Source organism: Rhinolophus hipposideros, assembly GCF_964194185.1.
Source record: "Rhinolophus hipposideros genome assembly, chromosome: 14".
Taxonomy (NCBI): domain Eukaryota; kingdom Metazoa; phylum Chordata; class Mammalia; order Chiroptera; family Rhinolophidae; genus Rhinolophus; species Rhinolophus hipposideros.
This window is the reverse complement of record NC_138060.1, coordinates 61,661,603-61,682,083: the sequence shown is the minus strand read 5'-3', so window position 1 is coordinate 61,682,083 and position 20,481 is coordinate 61,661,603. Positions and strand designations below refer to the sequence as shown.

The 20,481-nt window shown below is 42.0% G+C and overlaps 1 protein-coding gene across 1 annotated transcript in view; it reads left to right on the top strand.

The window, feature by feature from the left end:
• The window catches only part of IP6K1 (inositol hexakisphosphate kinase 1), a 51,567-nt gene that overhangs the window by 11,212 nt on the left and 19,874 nt on the right, over positions 1 to 20,481 (top strand). Inside the window, exon 2 of the mRNA XM_081073034.1 lies at positions 19,118 to 19,466. Within this exon, the coding sequence (XP_080929160.1) occupies positions 19,244 to 19,466 (223 nt within the window). The 5' untranslated portion in view covers positions 19,118 to 19,243. The remainder of the gene's footprint in view (positions 1 to 19,117; positions 19,467 to 20,481) is intronic.

The following is a 20,481-nucleotide window of genomic DNA, read 5'->3' as shown; positions in this document are numbered from 1 at the left end:
CTGACACGTATTTATAAAGATGCTGCTCAACTGGAGGATGGGTCAGGGCCGAGTAGCACACTGGGACATGCGTAGGCTGTTCTGGGTTTTGATATTCTGCATGAAACTTAAAGAGGTTTCTTTAGCATAGAAAATAAAAGAAATGTGAAGAAGTTTCTTCTGTATTTGGGAAGATGTGTTATAGAATATGTGGTTGTGTTAGCTATTTTATGAGTATCTCCAAACAAAGGCTGGCTTTGGCCTCAGGGAACTGAATCTGAAGCTTGAGTAACTCTCCAAAGCAGAATGTACCAGGCAGGGCTGCTTGGACCCCCTAAGCAGGTTAACTTGGTTGCTCACCTGTCTCTTTATTGGCAGAATTGTGAAGGAAGCGGAGCTACGGAGTATGTGGATTTTATGATGGTAATAAAGTTTCTCATTTTTGGCCTATGCTACTTAGCTTTTCAACTCATTGAAACAACTGCCAGGGTCCATTCAGGAGACAGAAACCGCACGATAATTTGAATGGGTAAAGTCTACCAGAAAGAATGATTAATTATAATGGAATTGGAGTAATGAGGGATTGGTAGTAAGAAGTAGAGCGAACTCTAAATATAGGAATAGCGTATGTGGGAGCAGCCACTACCCCATGGCAGCTATAGGGCTGCTATAGCGAGCTCAAGGAGGACACCCTCCAGGCCCGAGATCTGTATCTTGTTGAAGGAGGGGATGGCTGTGCCTGACTGGATGGCAGAGAAAGTCATTGTGTTACCACACTGGCAGAGCATGCTGGAAGTTTACCCTCCAGAACTTGTTGGAAATCTCCCTTCTAGGATGTTGGAGAAAGCCGTATGTGGAGAGGTGTCGTGCTGGCAGTACTCGGCCACAAAACTGCTTGAGTGAGGTGTCAGGAAGCTGCTGGCACTGGGTGCTGCTGACCGCTATGCATGGTGGGAGTCAGGCGCCCAGCATTGGCGCTGTGGGGAGCTAACTGGGTAACGGGGCCTGGTGAGAGGAGCATACTGGAAGTAGGTAGAGAAGCCTCTACTTCTCGCAGTGTCTCTCCAGTGTCCTCTGTTGACAAAGCTAAGATTAACCTCAGCTGGCAAAGGAAAACTATTTAATGGGTTCAGCTCCCCTTTTGCAGAGCAGGCAATGATGGTTGGGTTTGGAGCCAACAAGTAATATGTTGATAACGGGTAAGTTGCTATTTGGCAGAGTTATATGAACAAGTTATTAACAATTTAATAAGTACTTTCTCAACAGAATTGTTACTACCACCTTATTTTTAAAATTTGTTTTCTTTAATGTGGGGGTTAACTTAAGCTTCTGTTCTGCTCTAGCCAGAGACAACTTGGGCCTTTTATCATATAAAGGGAATCATACCGTATGTGCTTGTGGGTATACTGTATACTTTTTTGGGAATTTATTCATGCTGTTGTATCAGTAGTTCATTGTGTTTTTTTATTGCTGTATAGTATTTCATTGCATGAACATTCCAGATTGTTTACTGTTCTGTTGATGGACATCTGGGCTATTTCCAGTGTTTGACTTATGATTAAAGCTTCTGTGAACAGTTTTGTACAGGTGTTTTGGGGAACATACATTCATTTCTCTTGAGAGTAGAATTGCTGGATAGTAGGGTAGATGTATGTCTACTTTTGTAAAAAACTTGACCATCTTTTCCAAAAGAGTTGTATCATTTTCTAGTCCCACCAGTAATGTATAAGATTTGTGATTGTTCTACATCCTCAGCAACATTTAATGTGCTGTTAGTGCTTTTAATTTTAGCCATTTTCATGAAAGTATAGTGATACCTCATTAGGAGTTTAATTTGCATTGACCTGATCAGTAATGATGTTGGGTACTTTTTCCTGTACTTACTAGTCATTTGTATATCTTCCTTTGTGAACTACGAGGTGTGAGCAAACAATATGGTGAATGTTTAAATAAAAAAAATTATTACAGTGAGACACATTGCCATTAATCCCCCTCCAAATACTCCCCCTCACTTTGAACACACTTCTCCCATCGTTCTTGCCACTTTCTAAAGCAGTTGCAGAAGTCCTCTTTCGTTCCACTGTCGTGCCTGCCTCGATGTCCTGAATCATACTGACTTTGGGGAAGAGCCAGAAGTCTCACGGTGCCAGGTCCAGTGAATAAGGTGGATGAGGACACACCGTAATGTTTTTATTTGACAGAAATTGCTGTACAGAAGCGAGGTGTGACACGGAGCGTTGTCATGATGGAGGATGATTCACAGCACACTTTAAAACACACTTTCTCTCTCAACCGTAACTCACACCCTACTGACTGTACCGAACAAGTTGAAACTTGTCACACACTGTTACTAAGGTTTCACACGCCCCTTCCGTATTGAAGATCCCTGCCTTTCCCTTGGATGGCACTCAGCAGCAGCATTCCCCGTGTGCTTTGATCACAACGGAGAGGCTCTGTGTCACACGTCGCTTCTGGTACGGCCATTTCTGTCAAATAAAAACATTACGGTGTGTCCTTATCCACCTTATTCACCCGATCTGGCACCTTGTGACTTCTGGCTCTTCCCCAAAGTCAAAATGACCGTGAAAGGTAAATGTTTTGAATCAATTCAAGACATCGAGGCAGCCATGACAGCACAACTAAAGACACTCACAAACGAGGACTTCCAGAATGGCTTCAGAAAGTGGCAAGAACGATGGGAGAAGTGTGTTCAAAGTGAGGGGGAGTATTAGGAGGGGGATTAATGGCAATGTGTTTTTCAGTGTAATTATTTATTTTTAAATTTTTTTTAGTTGGGGAACAGTGTGTTTTTCCAGGGCCCATCAGCTCCAAGTCGTTGTCCTTCAATCTAGTTGTGGAGGGTGCAGCTCACTGGCCCATGTTGGGGGGAAATTGCGACCAGCAACCTTGATGTTAGAGCACTGTGCTCTAACCACTGAGCAAATTGGCTACCCCATTATTATTTTATTATTATTATTATTATTTTTTAATTTATTGGGGTGATAATTGTTAGTAAAACTACATAGATTTCAGGTGTACAATTCTGTATTACATCATCTATAAATCCCATTGTGTGTTCACCACCCAGAGTCAGTTCTCCTTCCATCACCATATGTTATTATTGTTTTTTTAGGAGATCTTTATGTACTCTGGATATCAGTCAGATATATGCTTTATGAACATTTCCTCTTATTCCATAGTGGCTTATCTATTTATTTTCTTCTTATATTTTAAAAGTCAGGTTTTCAGTTTTGTTTGAAGTCTGATTTATCAATGTTTTTAAAATTTTTCAGTTATAGTTGATATTCAATATTATATTAGTTTCAGGTATACAGCACAGTGGTTAGACATTTATATAACTTACAAATTGATCCTCCTGATAAGTCTAGTACCCGTCTGACATCATACAGTTATTACTTGTTATTGACTGTATTCCCTGTGCTGTACTTTACATCCTTGTGACTGTTTTGTAGCTGCCAGTTTGTACTTCTTCATCTCTTCACGTTTTTCACCCAGCCCTCTAACGCCCCCCCATCTGGCGACCATCAATTTGTTCTTTATCTGTGAGTCTGTTTCTATTTTGTTTGTTTATTTTGATTTTTAGGTTCCACATATAAGTGAAATGATACTGTATTTGTCTTCCTCTGACTTAGTTCACTTAGCATAATACCTTCTAGGTCCATCCATGTTGTCACAAATGGTAAAATTTCATTCTTTCTGTGGCCGAGTAATATTCCATTGTATGTATGTACCACATCCTTTTTATCCTTTCATCTATTGATGGACACTTAGGTTGCTTCCATATCTTGGCTATTATAAATAATGCTGCGATGAACATAGGGGTGCATACGTCTTTTCAAATTAGTGTTTTGGATTTCTTTGGATAATGCCCAGAAGTGGGATTGTTGGGTCTCAGGAGGTAGTTCTAGTTTTAATTTTTTTTTGAGGAGCCTCCATATTGTTTCCCATAGTGGCTGCACCAATTTGCAGTCCCACCAACAGTGTGCAAGGGTTCCCTTTTCTCCACATCCTCTCCAACACTTGTTTGTTGATTTATTGATGATAGCCATTCTGGTTTGTGTGACGTGATACCTCGTGGTGGTTTTGATCTGCATCTCTTCGATGATTAATGACATTGAGCATCTTTTCATGTCTGTTGGCTGAATGTCATCTTTGGAGAAATGTCTGTTCAGGTCCTCTGCCCGTTTTTTAATTGGATTTTTTTTTTGGTGTTAAGTTGTATGAGTTCTTTATATGTTTTGGATATTAACCCCTTCTTGGATGTATCATTGTTGCACATCTCCCATTCAGTAGGTTGTCTTTTTGTTTTGTTGATAGTTTCCTTTGCTGTACAAAAAGTTTTTAGTTTGATGTAGGCCCATTTGTTTATTTTTTCTTTTGTTTCCTTGTCAGAGGAGACATTTCTTGGACGTGTATATTCATGGTTTTCCTCAGATTTGAAACATTTTGACTATTATTTCTCTAAATATTTTTTCTGCCCTCTTTCCTCTCTTGCTGGAATTTCTATAATGCATATATCATTGCATTTACTGCTGGCCTACAGGTCCTCAGACTCTTCACTTTTCCTTATTCTTTTTACATCCAAATAATTTCAATTGTCTTACCTTCAGGTTCGCTGATACTTTTTATGTGTGCTCAGATATGCTGTTGAGAACCCCTCTAAGTGATTTTTTCTTTCATTTTACTTATAGTGCTTTTCAATTACAGAATTTGTTTGGTTCCTTTTCATTTCTGGCATTGATATTTTCATTTTAACCTATATTTTCATTTTGTTAATATCTCATTTTCCTGATTTCCTTTGTCCATGGTTTCCTTTAGCCCATTCAGTGTACGAGATTTAGGACAGTTGATTTAACATCTTGGACTAATAATAATTCCAATGTCTTTGCTTCCTCCGGGGTTTTTTTCTTTTTCTATCAAAATCTCTTTTTCCTGTGAATGGGCATTGATTTTACTTTTCGTTGTATGTTTTGTAATTTATTTTTAAAACTGGACAATTGAGTATTGTGTTTTGGTAACTGTGGAAACCGCATTCTCCCACTCCTCAGAAATTGCTGGGTTTTGCTTATTGAGGGCTAGAGCCTTCCATTCATGAGCTTTCCAAACTAATTTTGGACATGTTTATTTGGTGTTGTATGTGGTCATTGAAGTTTCCGTTCAGTTATCTCTGCAGTTAGCCAGTGACCTGATAAAGATTTCCTTAAATGTTTGGCTCCCAAAAGGAGGAAAAATAGAAACAGGTACTATCCTCTTAAATCCCTTGGAAACCATTTCAGCCTGTGGGTATTGAAACAGTGGTCACCAGCCTCCCCCCTACCCCCCCACCCCCAATAATCAAAAGCAACCTTCATCAACCAGAACACACAACCCTGATATTTGGAGGAGAAGGTCTTTATTGCTATTGCGCACTCCAGCCTCCAGCAAGCTGCACCAGGAATTAGGGCAGCTGTCCCACTGCTGCTTGCTGTGGGCTCAGGGTTGGGTACCTAACAGGAGGCTGAAATTTACCAAAATTCACCAGCCTCTTCACCAAGCTCTACCTTGGAAGCTAAGCTTCAGGTTTTCCAACTAGACTCCAGAGTTGCAAAAGTTACTTCAGACAGTTTCTGCCAACTTAGTAGTTGTTTGGATACAGGGACGGATTCCTGGAGCTTCCTACTCTGCCATCTTCCATGAAGTCACTCCCATGAATTGTTTTTAAAAGTTTGTTTTCCTTTTGTTTGCTGCTAGCATATAAAAATGTAATTGACTTTTGTGTATTATTGGCCTTGTGTCTTCTGACCTTGCTAAATTTGCTTATTAGTTTTAGAAGTTGTTTTGTAGATTCCTAAGTATTTTCTATGTAAACAATCATCTGTGGATAGAGAAAGTCTAATTTTTTCTTTTCTGGTTTTTATGCTTTTAATTGCTTGCCTAATTGTACTGGCTGATAAAATGTGGAATAGCAATGGTGAGAATGGACACGTTTGCCTTAATTTTGATTATATGAGGGAAATTAAAAAGAAATTCCCATTGAGTATGATGTCAGCTGTAGGTTTTTCATAAATGCCCTTTATCAGGTAAGGAAGTTTCCTTATATGTTTAGTTTGTTGGAAGGTTTTCATTATGAATGGATGTTGAATTTTGTCAGACTTTTTCCTGTGTATATTGAGATGATCATATGATTTTTCTCCTATTAATATCGTGTATTACATTGATTTAGTCTTCAGATATTTAATCAATATTCCCATTTTGTCATGATGTATTATTTTTTTTCTATATATCATTGGATTTGTTTTCCAAAAAAAATTTAAATGATTTTTGTGTGTATGTTGATGAAGGATATTGGATAATCTTTTTTTCTTTTCTTGTTTTCGATAAGTTTCTTCTTTAGGTTTTGTTCTCAGGGATCTCTGTCCTCATAAAACAAGTTGGGAAATGTTCTTTCTCTCCGTTTTCTGGAAGAATTTGTACAAGATTAGTGTTAACCTCTTTTTTAAATGTTTGATAGAATTCACTAGTGAAATCATTTGTGTCTAGAGTTTTCCTTGTGGAAAGACTTTTGATAAAATCAGTTTTCTTAATGGGTATAAGGCTATTCAGATTTTATATTTTATCTTGATAAGTTGTTTTTTTTGAGGAATTTGTCCAGTTAGTCTAAGTTGTTGAATTTATTGTTATACCGTTGTTCATATTACCTTATTATTCTTTTAATGCCTGTGCAATTTGTAGCGATAGCCCATTTTTTATTCCTGATAGTGGTAATTTGTGTGTCTCTTTTTATTGATCACTTTCTCTAGAGGATTTATCAACTTTACTGATTCTTTAAAAAAATAAAAAGACCTGCTTTTTGGCTTCGTTCATTTTCTCTTTTTTTAAATTTATTTTTATTTTATTTTATTGAGTTCTCCTTATATCTTTATTATTTCCTTCTACTTACTTTGGTCTTTTTCTAGCTTCTTTTTTTTTTTTTTGTTATAGTTTTATTTTATTTTATTTTATTTTTACATCCCTCACACCGTGAACCCCCCCGCCCCCCTTTTTCTAGCTTCTTAAGGAGAACCTTAGGTCATTAATTTTGTATTTCTGATACTTTTAAACTATAAAATTTTAGCATTGTTTGAGCTATATCAGTATAGTATGTATACTTTTATATGAGGTAGAGAGAAGTGCTTTTCTATTGTTTCAAAATGCTTAAATGTAGTAATTTTGGTGTTTCACTGGAGGTTAGAACACAGAATCCAATCTGCTTGAAGCAATTAAACTGTTGCATATTAAACAGGTCATTTACCCCCTCTGTTTACAGGCTTTCCCACATTCACTATAACTGCAAGTTGCTCATCTGCTTCTGGGTGCCCTCTAATCAAATCTTGATCCACATGATGGATGTTTTGATATGTCATTTTGTGTGGTGTGTGGTGCTAAATGGAGGGATAGCCTGTTGAATTTGTGCCCTGAAGTCTCCATGCTCTGTGGACCTTGAGGGGAAGAGGTCTCACAGGAGGGCAGGAACAGAGGACACCAAGAAGACGGGCTGGAGGAGAGAAGCTGAGCTGGTCTCAGCCCTTGTGGAGCAGCAGGGGCAAAGCTGAGCGGCGCTGTATCTTATGGACACGTTATCATATCCTCCCACTACGATCCAATGCCCATGTAGAATGCAGAATTGGATCTTTGATTATATTTTCAGATAATCTGCGGAGTAGTATAGCATCAAGATATTTAGATTTGTGATTTCACCACCAAAGGAAGAGTCCTCTGGATTGTAGCCATGTTGGATTTTTAGTCGTTTTAGGTTTTTTGCTTCTTTGTTCCTCTTTAAAATAGTACAGAATTCAGTGATTTAAAACCCCTTTGGAGTTCTAACAGTTTTGTGATATTGAGACACCAAAGGAAAAACAGGAGCTATTTCATGGTTGCATAATTCCTTACTCTGGAGATTTTTCTTGTGACCCGAGTTTTAGCTTCACCTCTCCTATGTGGAGGAGATTTTGTTTCCACATTTTACTTATTTAATAGCAAGACACATGCAAATGTCACTAGTACCAGGTAGCAGATTTGTACCCGGAATGACCTCTGTTTATAAACCCAGAGTTACTGTGAATTGAAATTCGCGTGAGTGACAGGAATCATTGTTCTATTGTTTCTGTTCTGAAATAGAGCAACTTTTATTCAAAAAATGTTTCGGTGGGGGAAAAGCACAAGTTTCCCAAGTGTACCTCAGTTTCCCAGTTTCCCCGTCACCTTCGCGTGTGTCCCCCTGAGCCTCCAGTGTGACCTCAGCAGGACGGAGCCCGAGGTGGCAGTCACGTCACAGCCTCAGTGTGAGAACAGGCCTCGTGCTGGCCCCTTGCATCTTTCTGTCATTGTGCAGAGGCTTCTCTTCAGCTTCACGGCTGCAGTAGGATTGGCCGGATGAGACACGAAGTCCAGGAAGTTCCCTGTTCCACGGCTTGGCGTTGTAGACAGTCTCATTTTCAGTGTTCTGTGATTTGGTGTTCCCTTCAGAACCATTTCTCCTGTCCTTCCACATGTGTGCTTTCTGGATTTGACCATGTTTAGATTCAGTTGTAAATGTGTGAGGCAGAGACTTACTTGATTCAGGTATGGCTCGCCTGAACTGAGTGTTTTTGTCACAGCACGGGTATTCCTATGGCTTCTTGTTAAGAACAATCCCATATAAATCGTGAGCAATAGTGTTTCAGGTATGAAGGATGGGGTACCTCTGTTTCTCCTTTCCTTTTGGTTTTCTCTGTATCACTTGGGATCTTTGTTCTGAAAATTCTGTCCTCAAACCTCCTTTTTTTTCCATTTCAGCACAGTTGAGACATTTTCAAAAGGATCTTTGCTTTTACACACACACACACACACACACACACACACACACACACACAGAAGCGCAGTTTCTAATCCTTAAAAATCCAGTAAAAACAGGAAAGGGGTTCACTGGATTCTAGCTTCTCTCTTTGTCCTAAATTAATTCTGTTCTGGCCGTTTCTTGATGGGCTGGCACATCTCAGGCCGCCTGCCAAGTTTCCTTTCCTCCTTGCTCCGTTTGCTCTCAGCCTGGTGTCCTCAGGAGGATCCATGCCACTGTGTCCCTTACTTCTGGGATAGGACCCAGGAGTCTAAACAATTCTGCATCTCTTCTCGGAGAACAAACAGCAAAACAGACACCTTTAAAAGCCTTTTTCTTTTCTCCTTGTTTCAAACCTCCCAGATTGCCCTAGGCCTCTGCACACATTTCTGGTTCCTAGGTGAGCGATATGCCAGTCGCTGGTAGATTGGAAGGGCAGGCTCAGGTGGGCAGCCCTACTTACCTCAAGAACATTTCCCTCCTCAAAAGAGAGGTTTGTGAGCATCTGCTTGGAACAGTCCAGTTCATGGGAGTGGGGGAAGGAAGGTTGTTCTCCCGCACCCTCCTGAGTATACTTCCTGTGTATCAGCACCTGTGTAAAAGCAAGAATGGACTTGACTTCAAGAAAGCATTAGGTTCCCTTGGTTGTATGCTTTAGAGAAAAACAAGCTCTCATGTTCGTTTTCTGCTGCTCTTTATGGTCCATGAATTTGAGGGTATTTTGGTATCTTTTTTTTCTGTCCAAGTCTGATCTCAGCTTATGTCGGAAATTAGTTAGAAATTAGTTTTCACAAAGTCCAGAGCTACGCAAACCCAAGTTTTGTGTGTTTTCTGTTCGAGGGACTTACCAGTCCATTGTGTTCTTCGCAGTTGAGCAATTTTGCTATTTTGACCTTGGATTGTATCAAAGAGTAAAAAACAAACTAAAGAAACATTATTGCCAGAATTTTACTTAGCATCCTGACTTACCCAGTTTAAATTTAATTTCTAAAAAACTAAACACATTTCAAATGATTTTTAAAGGGCATGATACTTGGTTATTGTGCTTTTATTGCTTAAGTGGATACGTTTAATTTTAGAAGAGGTAGTAGAAATATTGGATTTATAAACTCATTTTTATGAAAATTTGGGGAAATTTGCAAATATACCTGTGCAATGTGAATGCACCAAGGATACTTCTCTTTATAAAAAGATTGCATATCAAACTCAATAGTTCATTTCAGGTTATAAAAATATGTTGGCCAACAGAATTTGGAATTCCAACCAGGCTTCTTAGAGTTCATGTCTGCTGATCTGCATTTTGGGTGTGTGTCTCTGCTCATCCTAAGTAACTTGGTGACCAGGTATTGTCTTGCTCTTGCTGTGGAGACACTGCTTTCCTAGTTCTTAAAATAGTCCTGACCTTGTCCAGCGCCATATCTGATTGCAGTTTCCCTTTCTCTGCCAGGGCTTTCATTCATTGCCACTTTCTAGGCTTGCTGTGTTGTTGAATTAAAACAAATAAAAAAAACTTATATTGTATTTTCTCAATTTGGTTTGAGTTCTTTGGTGTGGTTTATCCTTTATAATTGAGATTATTTGTACGTTTGCCTAATCACCCCCCTTGTTTCTCTTTTGTATCCTGAATAAAAACTGTCTAATCCTCCTCCTCATAGGCTATTGTCTTTTTCCTTCCATATCTTTTGTTTCTGTTGTTGCTATTATCCAGGTACATTTAACACTGTTTTTCTTTCGTATATCAAGGTTTTTTAGAGTTGAAATATAGAATTTTGCATTCTCTTTGTTGATTTGTAATTCTATCCCATGGCCAACATACTTTGTTCTGGTTTTGGTAGCCCTAGATCAGAAGTCTGTAAACTTTTTTTTTCAAGTTGTCCTTTCAATCTTAGCTGTGGAGGGCGCAGCTCAGCTCCAGCTCCAGTTGCCATTGTTGGTTGCAGGGGGCACAGCCCACCATCCCTTGTGGGAGTCGAACCGGCAACCTTGTGGTTGAGAGGACAGGCTCCAACCAACTGAGCCACCTGGCCATACAGGAGCTGAGCGGCAGCTCGTTGTCTTCAATCTAGTTGCAGAGGGCGCAGCTTGCTGGCCCATGTGGGAATCGACTGGCAGCCCTGTTGCTCAGAGCTTGTGCTCTAACCAAGTCCGCCCCTATTCATCTATTTTTGTTGTGTGGCTACTACATGTGCCAGACACTGCTTACATCATTTAAGATAATATATAGTGAACTAAACAAAGAGCCTTTCTTTCATGGAGCTGATATCCTAATAAAAATAAATGTTAGACGTTATCAATAAATATATAATATGTCAGAAGGGGATAAATACCATGAAAAAAAGAAAAAGTGGAGCAGATTGATTAAGGGGGATAGAGAATACAGGTGGGTTTGCAGTTTAAATTTAGAGAGGTTAGGTAGGTCTCATTGAGAAAGAGACATTTGAGCTCCTTTTGAAGGAGGTGAGGGAATTAGCCTTATAGATACCTGGCAGGGAAATGGTCCAGGCAGAGGGAATGGCTGGTGCAAAGACTGTAAAGTGGCAACGTGCCTGTGCCATGCCTGTGTCTAGGGTGAGGTAATAAGCTGTCAGGAGAGGGCTAGCAAATCAGACTAGAGGGAAAACGGGGTGGGGAGGAATGCAGATTTTGTGGCATCTTGTAGGCTACAGTAAGGGAGTTGAACTTTGACTTCGGGTGAGATGGGGGGAGTGCGCGATTTTGAATGGACATGTCACATGCTGTGACTAGCGTCACTGTGACTGCTGTGTTGAGAAGAGACTGTAGGGGGGCTGTGATAGAAGCAGGGATGCCAGTTAGGGGGTGAGAGATGTTGGTGATCACACTAGGCTGGGAGCATTGGCGGTGGGGAGAAGTGATTGGAGCTGGATGTGTTCTGAAGGGAGAGTCAGTAGGTTTGCAGGACACGGGGTTTGAGGGAGAGAGGAACCAAGAGTGACTGCCAGGGTGTGGGTGAGAGGGACTGTAACAATGGAGTTGGGTGTGGGGAAGACTGCAGGTCAAGTTTTTTGCAGGGTTGGGGGAGATGAGTCCTGTGTTGGCCAGGTTAAATCTAAACTTCCTAGGTCAGATAGGCAGTTGGATGTATGAATTGGGTGTTTAAGATAGAAGACCAAATTGAAAGTGTAGCTAGACAAGAGGGAACCAAGGACAAAGAACCAGCAGAGAAGACTGAATAACGGAGATGAGAAGAGTAAAGTGCTTGAAAGCCAAGTGAAGAAAACAGGTGAAGGAGTTCTAATATTTTTCCCCACTTCCAGGGGACTGTGATGGTATTCACACTCCTCTTTGGAACCATTGCTAGTATGTTCTTCTGTCATTTACTATGTATTGACATCAGGCTTTTAGCACTCTGAAGGCTTTTTGTTTTTTAATGAAGTACAAGTTCAGAGAATAATGCAATACTAATGTGCTTGACACATAGATTTAAAAATGTGAAGATTGTACCATATTTGTTTCAAACTTTCAAAAAAGAAATAAATTGTAGCTAGAGCTGAAGTTCTCATTTCCTCCCAGCTGTCAAGCCCCTCCTTTCCTTTCCTCCTCTGAAGCTGGTGCACCTCCTTCCATTCTATGGCATTGTTCTTGTTAATACAGACTTGTATGGATGTGCTTGTAAATTCATGGATAATGTAGTATTGTTATGTGTAGGAAAAATTTACAGTGGCATCATACCAGAAATATTATTTCCAAACTTGCTCTTTCCACTTTGGTTTTGAAATGTATTCATGTTGACATATAGAGATTATTAACTCAATACAGTTTATGAGTAGACCCATTCATTTATCCATCCCCCCTGAATGGACATCTACGTGGCTTCCCACTTTTGTGTTACACGAATGCTGCGGTGAACCTCCCTGAACTTGCCGTTTTGGGCATGTGCTGGGTTGCGGAGGGTCCACATCTTTGGTTGTGAGTTGCCATCAACAGATTAGGAGAGGAGCCATTTCTCCCTGACTGGCCAATGCTTGGTACGTTCACACTTTTTATTTTTGGCCAATGGTACAGGAGTGAAATGACACCCTGTTTTAATTTGCATTTCCCCATATTTAATGAAGGCGGGGAGCATCAGTTCACTTGTTTATTAGCCTTCTGAGCCTCCATATGAGAATGCATCTGCTAGAACCTTGATCTTGAACTTCCCAGTCTCCAAAATGGTGAGAAATAAATTTCTGTTTGTAAGCCCTCCAGTCTATGGTATTCTGTTACAGCAGCCCAAACTGACTTAAGACAATTTCCTAAGGATCCTTCTCGAAAGCCTCCTTGTAGTTACTTCCTTTCAATACTCCTTAATGCTGCAAAGAGGAGAAATGTCCTGCTTCTGTTAAAGGAAAGGGTAGAGAGGAAAGAAAATAGTAAATTTCCCTTCAGTTCAGTCTGGGCAAATGCCACTTCAGACTTGCATGTCAAAGAGTTAGGCTATTGGAATTAAATACTTTAACTAACTAAATAAAATGAGTTGTAAGGCTTTTCACTTTTGAATGTTTGTCAGTCATAGCAAAGGGCCATCAGGATGACTGGGGAAAGTGGGAGCCTCTTTGTTCCTGGAGACGCTTTTAGTAAATGGCAGCTTTCTGCCCGGCTGAGGAACCAGAAGGCATCTCACAAGTTCCTCCGCACCGATGGCGGCTGGATCTGTTGGAGACACATCTCAGCAGTGCAATTAAAGTGGCTGTTTTGTAACACTCAGCCACCACCCTTCATTTCTTCCCTTGACACCTAGGAAACCACCTGTTGCCAGCTCAGAGGTCTGGTTTTATAGGGATTCTACGTTTGCAGAGAAAATCTTAATGAAGTTTACTTGGAAAGCAGACAAGGCAGGTAACTTGGGAACACACTTACGTGGGTTTAATTCTACACAGAAAGGTAAAATTTGGCCATGATTTCTGTAGTGACACAGCTCAGATGACGACGCATTCTAGGAAGAAACACTGTAAAACACTGGTCTCCATTTCGATTTCTCTCTGCCCAGAGCTTCTTTCCCTTCTCACTATAGGCACGTCCTGCTCCTGGACAGTCGCAGTTCCCTGTCCTGGAAGACATTTGGTTATTGTAGACCTTCCCTTCACCTGGGCTTATATTCACTGACATGTCAGAAGTTTCCGACACTTCTGTGAGGTAGCGGAAGGACAGAACAGTGTCTCCCTGTCTTCTGGACTTTACACATCATGTGGTTTTACGCTGTAGAGGTTTGAGTAGCTCTGCTGGATATACTGAAAGGGACGAGTTCCGATGTTGCTGTGGCCATGTTGGCCGTCTCTGGGATGGGGGATTGTGTGCCGTTTCTCCAGCGTGTTCTCACAGTACTTACAGCTCAGGTCCTTAGTCATGGCAGGGAGGAGCTACTTATGGCCTTCGGTTTGCATCGGACTTGGTTTCTTGGTCTTGTGCAGGAATTGTCCCGCCGGGATGGTTGTCGTCATGCCCAGAATGTTAGTGCTGGTGACCATGTCGCGTGCATGATCAGAGTATTGTGACCACGATCCTCTCGGTGGCACTGGCAGCTGAAGAACTTGGTGGAAATGCTGAAGGCAGTGGTGTTGTGGTAAAAGCTACAGAGACCTTTTACAGTGACAGCCAGGAGTAGGAACGTCCAGGGAACAACAGGACTGGGAGATGCAGTCACGTCAGCGTCTGCAGAGGGCTCGAGGTTGTGATGGGATCTTCTGGAAGCTTCCTAACTGCAGTTGTTTCTGGAGTGGGGTGGGGGATAAACCTGGGCATCACTTTCCTCCAGGGTTTCCCAGGTGACTCGTGCAGGGGAAGGGCAGCTTCTGTCTTGCGAGTGGAGAGTCAGGTAGGTTACTGCTTAGCAGAGACTGCTGGCCAGGGGCTCAGGGTAGTAGCCCATTTGGGATGCTAATTCTTACCAAGGAAAGGGTTTAAAAATATTGCTTTTGTGGGCCGGCCTGGTGGCTCAGGCGGTTAGAGCTCCGTGCTCCTAACTCCAAAGGCTGCCAGTTCGATTCCCACATGGGCCAGTGGGCTCTCAACCACAAGGTTGCCAGTCCGATTAAAAAAAAAAATTGCCTTTGTAAAGAGCCTCTTGCACAGAAACTTGGGAACTTTGAACAGCTTGGTTCTTGATGGGTCTTTGGCTGTTCATTCCTCCTTGTTCACTTTACTGACAGCTCCTTCTGAGAAAGGGCTCAGCCTTTCCTGTTTTCCTAGTCTCTCAGCATGGTTTCAGACCGAGATTCCTTTCTGTTCCTGTTGTCCATGTATTATTTACATGCCTTAGAAGTTCCACAGGAGGGGAAGATACTGTCTGCCCCTGCAGCTCTTGTCTGAACCAAGTGTGACTGCGTCATGAGCCCTCACTGCCTCATGAGAGGAGTAGACGACAAGTCTTAAGAAGAAACCACAGAATGAGAAATTGCAGTTGTGCTTAAGGGATCAAAGAACATTTCGGGGGACTAAGGAGAATTTCTTTTTGTCAGCAGTGTTAATTACAAAGCAAAGTGAGTTTTACAGAAAAAAGAAAAAATTGTTAAGTCCTAATGTATTTGAATGGATAGAGTTGTGAGATCTTTATAATATGTAGATTATTTAGCTAATCTTTTTCTCCTCCTGAATAAACTCTTGTGATGTTGGCAGGGGACGATGTCTAGTGGTTGTTGTTTTTTTTAAATATAGTAATTTTATTAGCCTCAACCTAAAAACCATCCTGTTACCATCGTCATAGCTGAAAATTTTGTTGTACATTATGTGTGTACTTGAGCAGTGCATAGGAAACACCACTGGATTGCAAACCTAATAGGGAACCTCAGTGTATGGCCACATGGGGAAAAGAGGACCATTTATAAAGTTTCTCCCAGGGAAACCTTTGGAGTCGTTTACCAAACAAAAAACCAAAACATGTACTGATGGGTTTTCTTCCTGTTAGTTTGACTCATGGCAGTGAAACGAGAGTCTCATTATTTCAGTTATCTGACATTACTTTTGAGACTTTGTACCTTTTAAAAGATTTGCAGGTTTTTTTGTTTGTTTTGTTTTTTAATGCTAAGTAGTTCCTTAAGTCTAGAAAAAGACTGCAAAAGCTGTAGGCATCTTAAATGGCATAAACTACTTGAAATTAGGTCAGAGGACAGTCTGCAATATCTTTGAGGATTAGTTATACTTTGGAAAATAGGATTTATTGACTGTTGTATTTAGGTAAGTTTGGAAAAAAATCATAATCAGTAAGGTCCTGAGGTGGCAAAAGTGTCAATTTCTTTTATGGTCTGCCTCTTGTGGAATCACAGTAGAATTAATTCTCAGCCAGTTATTTGAATATTTGGACAGTTTTATTACTACTTATTAGAGAATGAATTTTCCATTTGTCAGATTCTTTTTTAGTGTCTTGGTACCAGCCCTGTGGACCAGATATAATTCAAATTATCTGCCTTCAGGGACACTTTTAAAGATTATAGAGCTACATTTTTCATTTCTGGCCTTGTGGAGAGTGTCCCCTTTTGTCATCAGTGACGGGCTTGTTCTTTAGTGAAGTTTCCTTGTCATCAGAAAACACGACTGACCTCTTTATGTGCAAAGTGTATTAACTGGAAACCTGGGGATTTTGATGCAACTATTTCTGTCCTTTTATTTAGGGTGGTTTTGGCTACAAGTGACAGAAAACCGTAATGTGACTGGCTTAAAGCATAAAAGGAAATTGATTTTGTCACATACGAGATATCCAGTACTTTCGTGACAGCATCGGGGCCCTGGTTTTTTCTCTCTGCTCTGCGTACTCAGCACATTGGCCTTGTCTTTAGGGTGGGATCTCTCTCTCTCTCTCTCTCTTTTTTTTTTTTTTTTTTAAGGAGGGTGCCGCTCACAGTGGCCCATATGGGGATCAAACTAGCAACGTTGGTGTTACTGGCACCATGCTCTAACCAACTGAGCTAACCGGTCACCCAGGCTGGGATCTTTTAAGGTCCTAACCCAAGGGGGCTGCAGTAGGAGTCTCGGTTATCACATCCAGACAGAATAGTATCCTGAGGAAGAGGAGGGATGCCTCTCTCCTGTTCTTTAAGAACGAGGTAGCTTTTCCCAGAAAACCCCTGGCCAACTTCCCTCATTCCTCATTGGGCAGAAGATGGTCACAGGCCTTTCCTAAAGCAGCTACTCAGAAGAGCGGAGGTACTGCTCACGGTGCCCTCTGGGCTAGAACGGCGTCACATCCCCTTGCGGTTTGGCTACCTGAACAAGACTGTGACTGAATTAACAAGGACCTAGTGAGGAAGGATGTCATCAGCTACAGCTCAGTCCATGGGTCTCAGTGGACACTAGGCTTCCCGAGCAACCTCTGGTTGTTTACAAAAAAAGAGTCAGCCTTTCTCTTTCCAGTCCTTCCAAGGCTGCGCAGTAGGCGAGACAAGCCCAAGCCCCTCAGCTGCATCAGCGCATCCCGCAGGGTTAGCAGTGGGCGTGTCTTCATTCTACAGGTGAGGAAACGTAAAGTTAAGTGACTTACCCAAGGCCCCACACCTTGTAGGCCAGGGCTTCCCGGAGGCTGAGAGAGTTCTGGCACTTCCACTGCTTCACATTTCACGTTGACTTAGAAATAAATGCCAGAACAAAGTTACGGAAATGTGGTATGTTTTACATGTTTACGTCTAAGGAAATATTTCAAACACAAAACAGTAACATAACTCTAGGTAGACATCACGTGGAAACAAAATATCAGAAGTCGAGATCTGACTGGAGGTTGGACTTCTGCCTGTTAGCCCTGTGGGGGCTGCAGAGGTTCTCTCCGAGTCCAGGGACAGCCATTTCCTTGACCCTTCTGCCCGACTCTTCTGTGGCACGTGGCACTGTTGACCCCTCTCCTTTCCCAGACACTGGCCCAGTCCAGGAAGATTAGCCCCTTCCTGGTATTCCCTCTGCAGTCAGAGACCCAGCCAGGGCGGGGCCCGGCTGACCTTGCCAACCAGAGTCCACGGCCACCTCCAGTCTCAGGGCACCTCCAGGGGCCCTGAGAACAGGCCCCCCACAGCTGCTTCGCCACTTTCCGCTGTCAGCACTGCCACCGGGAGAGTTTTCTAACTTTCATATTGTGCTTTTACTCACTGTGGTCCTCTTCTGGAATTATCTAATTCATTCCAACAAGCCTTTTTTTGAGTACTTACTGTGTGCCAGGAACTGCACCGGAGATGAGAGAGAATGGTCTGTGGTGTGACAGACAAGTAAAAAGAGGGCAGCACAACGATGCATCACTGCGACAGCGCAGGTACCTGCGGAACCACAGAGAACACTTATTTGTGTCAATAGCATTGAACTAGAACATAGTTTCTTGGGCAGCTTGGGAGTAAGAAAATTTTGCAGTTTTGCAAGTGGTCTTGTATAGCACATTTTGCCCATAAATATGAGGTTCAGACAAAAAGAATGGTTTGACTCTTCAGGTAAAACCATATTTCTGCTCAACAGACATTTCATTTTTCTTTTTTAGATTTGATCTTTCAGATGTAGTCTTGATAGTACATTCCTAATTTTAAAAATACATTCAGTATTAAGGAAGGTGCCTACTACTTTAACTTTCTTGAGAAAAAAATTGATATTACAAGGAGGGTATTTAAGTACAAAGAGCTTTTCCTTGTCCCACTGTTTGTTATAGAGTCAGACAGAAAGGAAGCTCTGTGGTTGCTAGACATGATCCTAAGTTGATGGCCGTAGATTGAAAGTGGAGGAAATCTGAAGCCGGAATTCCTTTGGGAATAGCAAAGCCTTTTCATGATTCTACAACCCAGCAAGGAATGGCTTTACCTGCCTGGCCTTGCACCTTCCAGAGAAAAGTTTGGTGTCTAGCATGACCTGATTTCTCAGGCAAAAACCCTTCCTTTGGGTCAGGGAGACACCCTCACCAGTATGGATATCGTGCAAAGTCTGAACAGAGTGAATTTGTGGTGCTTTCTGTTCTTTTCTTGAACTCTTCTCTTTGAATGTGCAGTGACTAGGGATGGTTGCCTTCCTGATTGTTGTAATATGTTGTAGCTCTAAAATCAAATCCTTTAGAGAATGTAGAAGGGACCTGAGAACTGGGAAAAGAAGAGAATGTGGGCTTTTGTGCATAAAAAGATGGTTAGAGGAGCCCAACGACACATCATTCAACAGAAGTTTCCTACTGCCTCTCACGCACCAGCTAGTGTTGTATGAGTACGTGCCGGGGCACCGCGTCGGGAACACAGCTGATCCCTGTTCTTCCTCGTGGAGCAGGTACTCCGTGAAGTCGAGGGTCACTGTAGCTTGCCACGTGTTTTGATTCCCTTTCCCTCTCTTCCTTTCTATTAGGAAAGAAGAATAAGCTGAACAGACTGACCGTTGGCTCTCAGCTCGCCAGGACCTCCTTCCTAGCCCTCCTTTCGTGGTCCATGTGCTGCATCCTCTGCCCTCAGTGTGCACCCGGCCCCCTACGCAATGTGTGTTTGTCAAACCATGGAAGTGGGGCAGTATGGCAAGAACGCAAGCCGGGCCGGAGAGCGGGGAGTCCTCCTGGAGCCCTTCATCCACCAGGTGGGCGGGCACAGCAGCATGATGCGCTACGACGACCACACTGTGTGCAAGCCCCTCATCTCCCGGGAGCAGCGCTTCTACGAGTCCCTCCCCCCCGAGATGAAGGAGTTCACGCCTGAGTACAAAGGTTAGTCACCGGCCAGAGTGCAGAGAGCAGCAGCCTTGGGCTTGTCGGCCCTCCGTTCAGTCGTCGGTGTTTTGTTCGCCCTGTGATGCCGCAGGCGTCTCTGTTGGCTCAGCTCAGCGCAGTCACTTCATTAGGTAAAATCCAGGGCTGCAGGCATCAGGGAGGTCTTTAGAGCTTAAAAATCGAATGTAGTGACAGGGACACCGAGAAGAACTCAGCGTTAAGTCCCACTGGGGGAGAGCACCTGGTGTCGGGGGTTCCTGTTTGCTGGGACAGTCTTGGCGAGGAGGGGGCAGTCCTGCTCTGGTCCCAGAGCAGGAAGGATTGGATGCTTTCCAGGCTACGGCGGTGAGACCGCTGGGAAGGGGCTCTGTGGGCGGAGCCTGTGCTGGGGGACTGAATGGATGGTAAGCAGTTTACAGAAGAATTGGGGTCTGGAGGGAGGTCCTAACTTTTGAAGGAAAAATAATCTCTTTTAAAATGTAAATTAACTTTATATAATGAATCGCAGGAATATATACCAGAATTAAGTCACTTCTAAAATCTGATTTTTGTCACTATGTTTATACAGTTTTATGATTGCCCGTCATATATATTTTTTGGTGTTCTGCTTTTTAACTTTTCTCAAGCTTTATGAATTCAGTCATGTTGACATCATCCTTTACTTAGGGAATTCTCAGTTTACGAAAACCAATCCATATCACTATTAACTTTTGATCCTTAACTTTGTGTGTGTGTGGTAAATATATATAACATAAAATTTGCCACTTTTATGTGTATAATTTAGTGGCGTTAAGTACATCTATAATGTTGTATAATCATTATTATCTATTTCCGGAACTTTTTCATCGCCTCAACAAAACTATACCCATTAAATAGTAACTCAGAGATACAGAGGAAAAACTGCTGGTTGCTAGATGGGAGGGGGGTGGGGATGGGGGAGAAGGTGAGGGGATTCGAAAGCACAAATTGGTAGCCACAGTATTGCCAAGGGGATATGAAAGAGTTTGGGGGA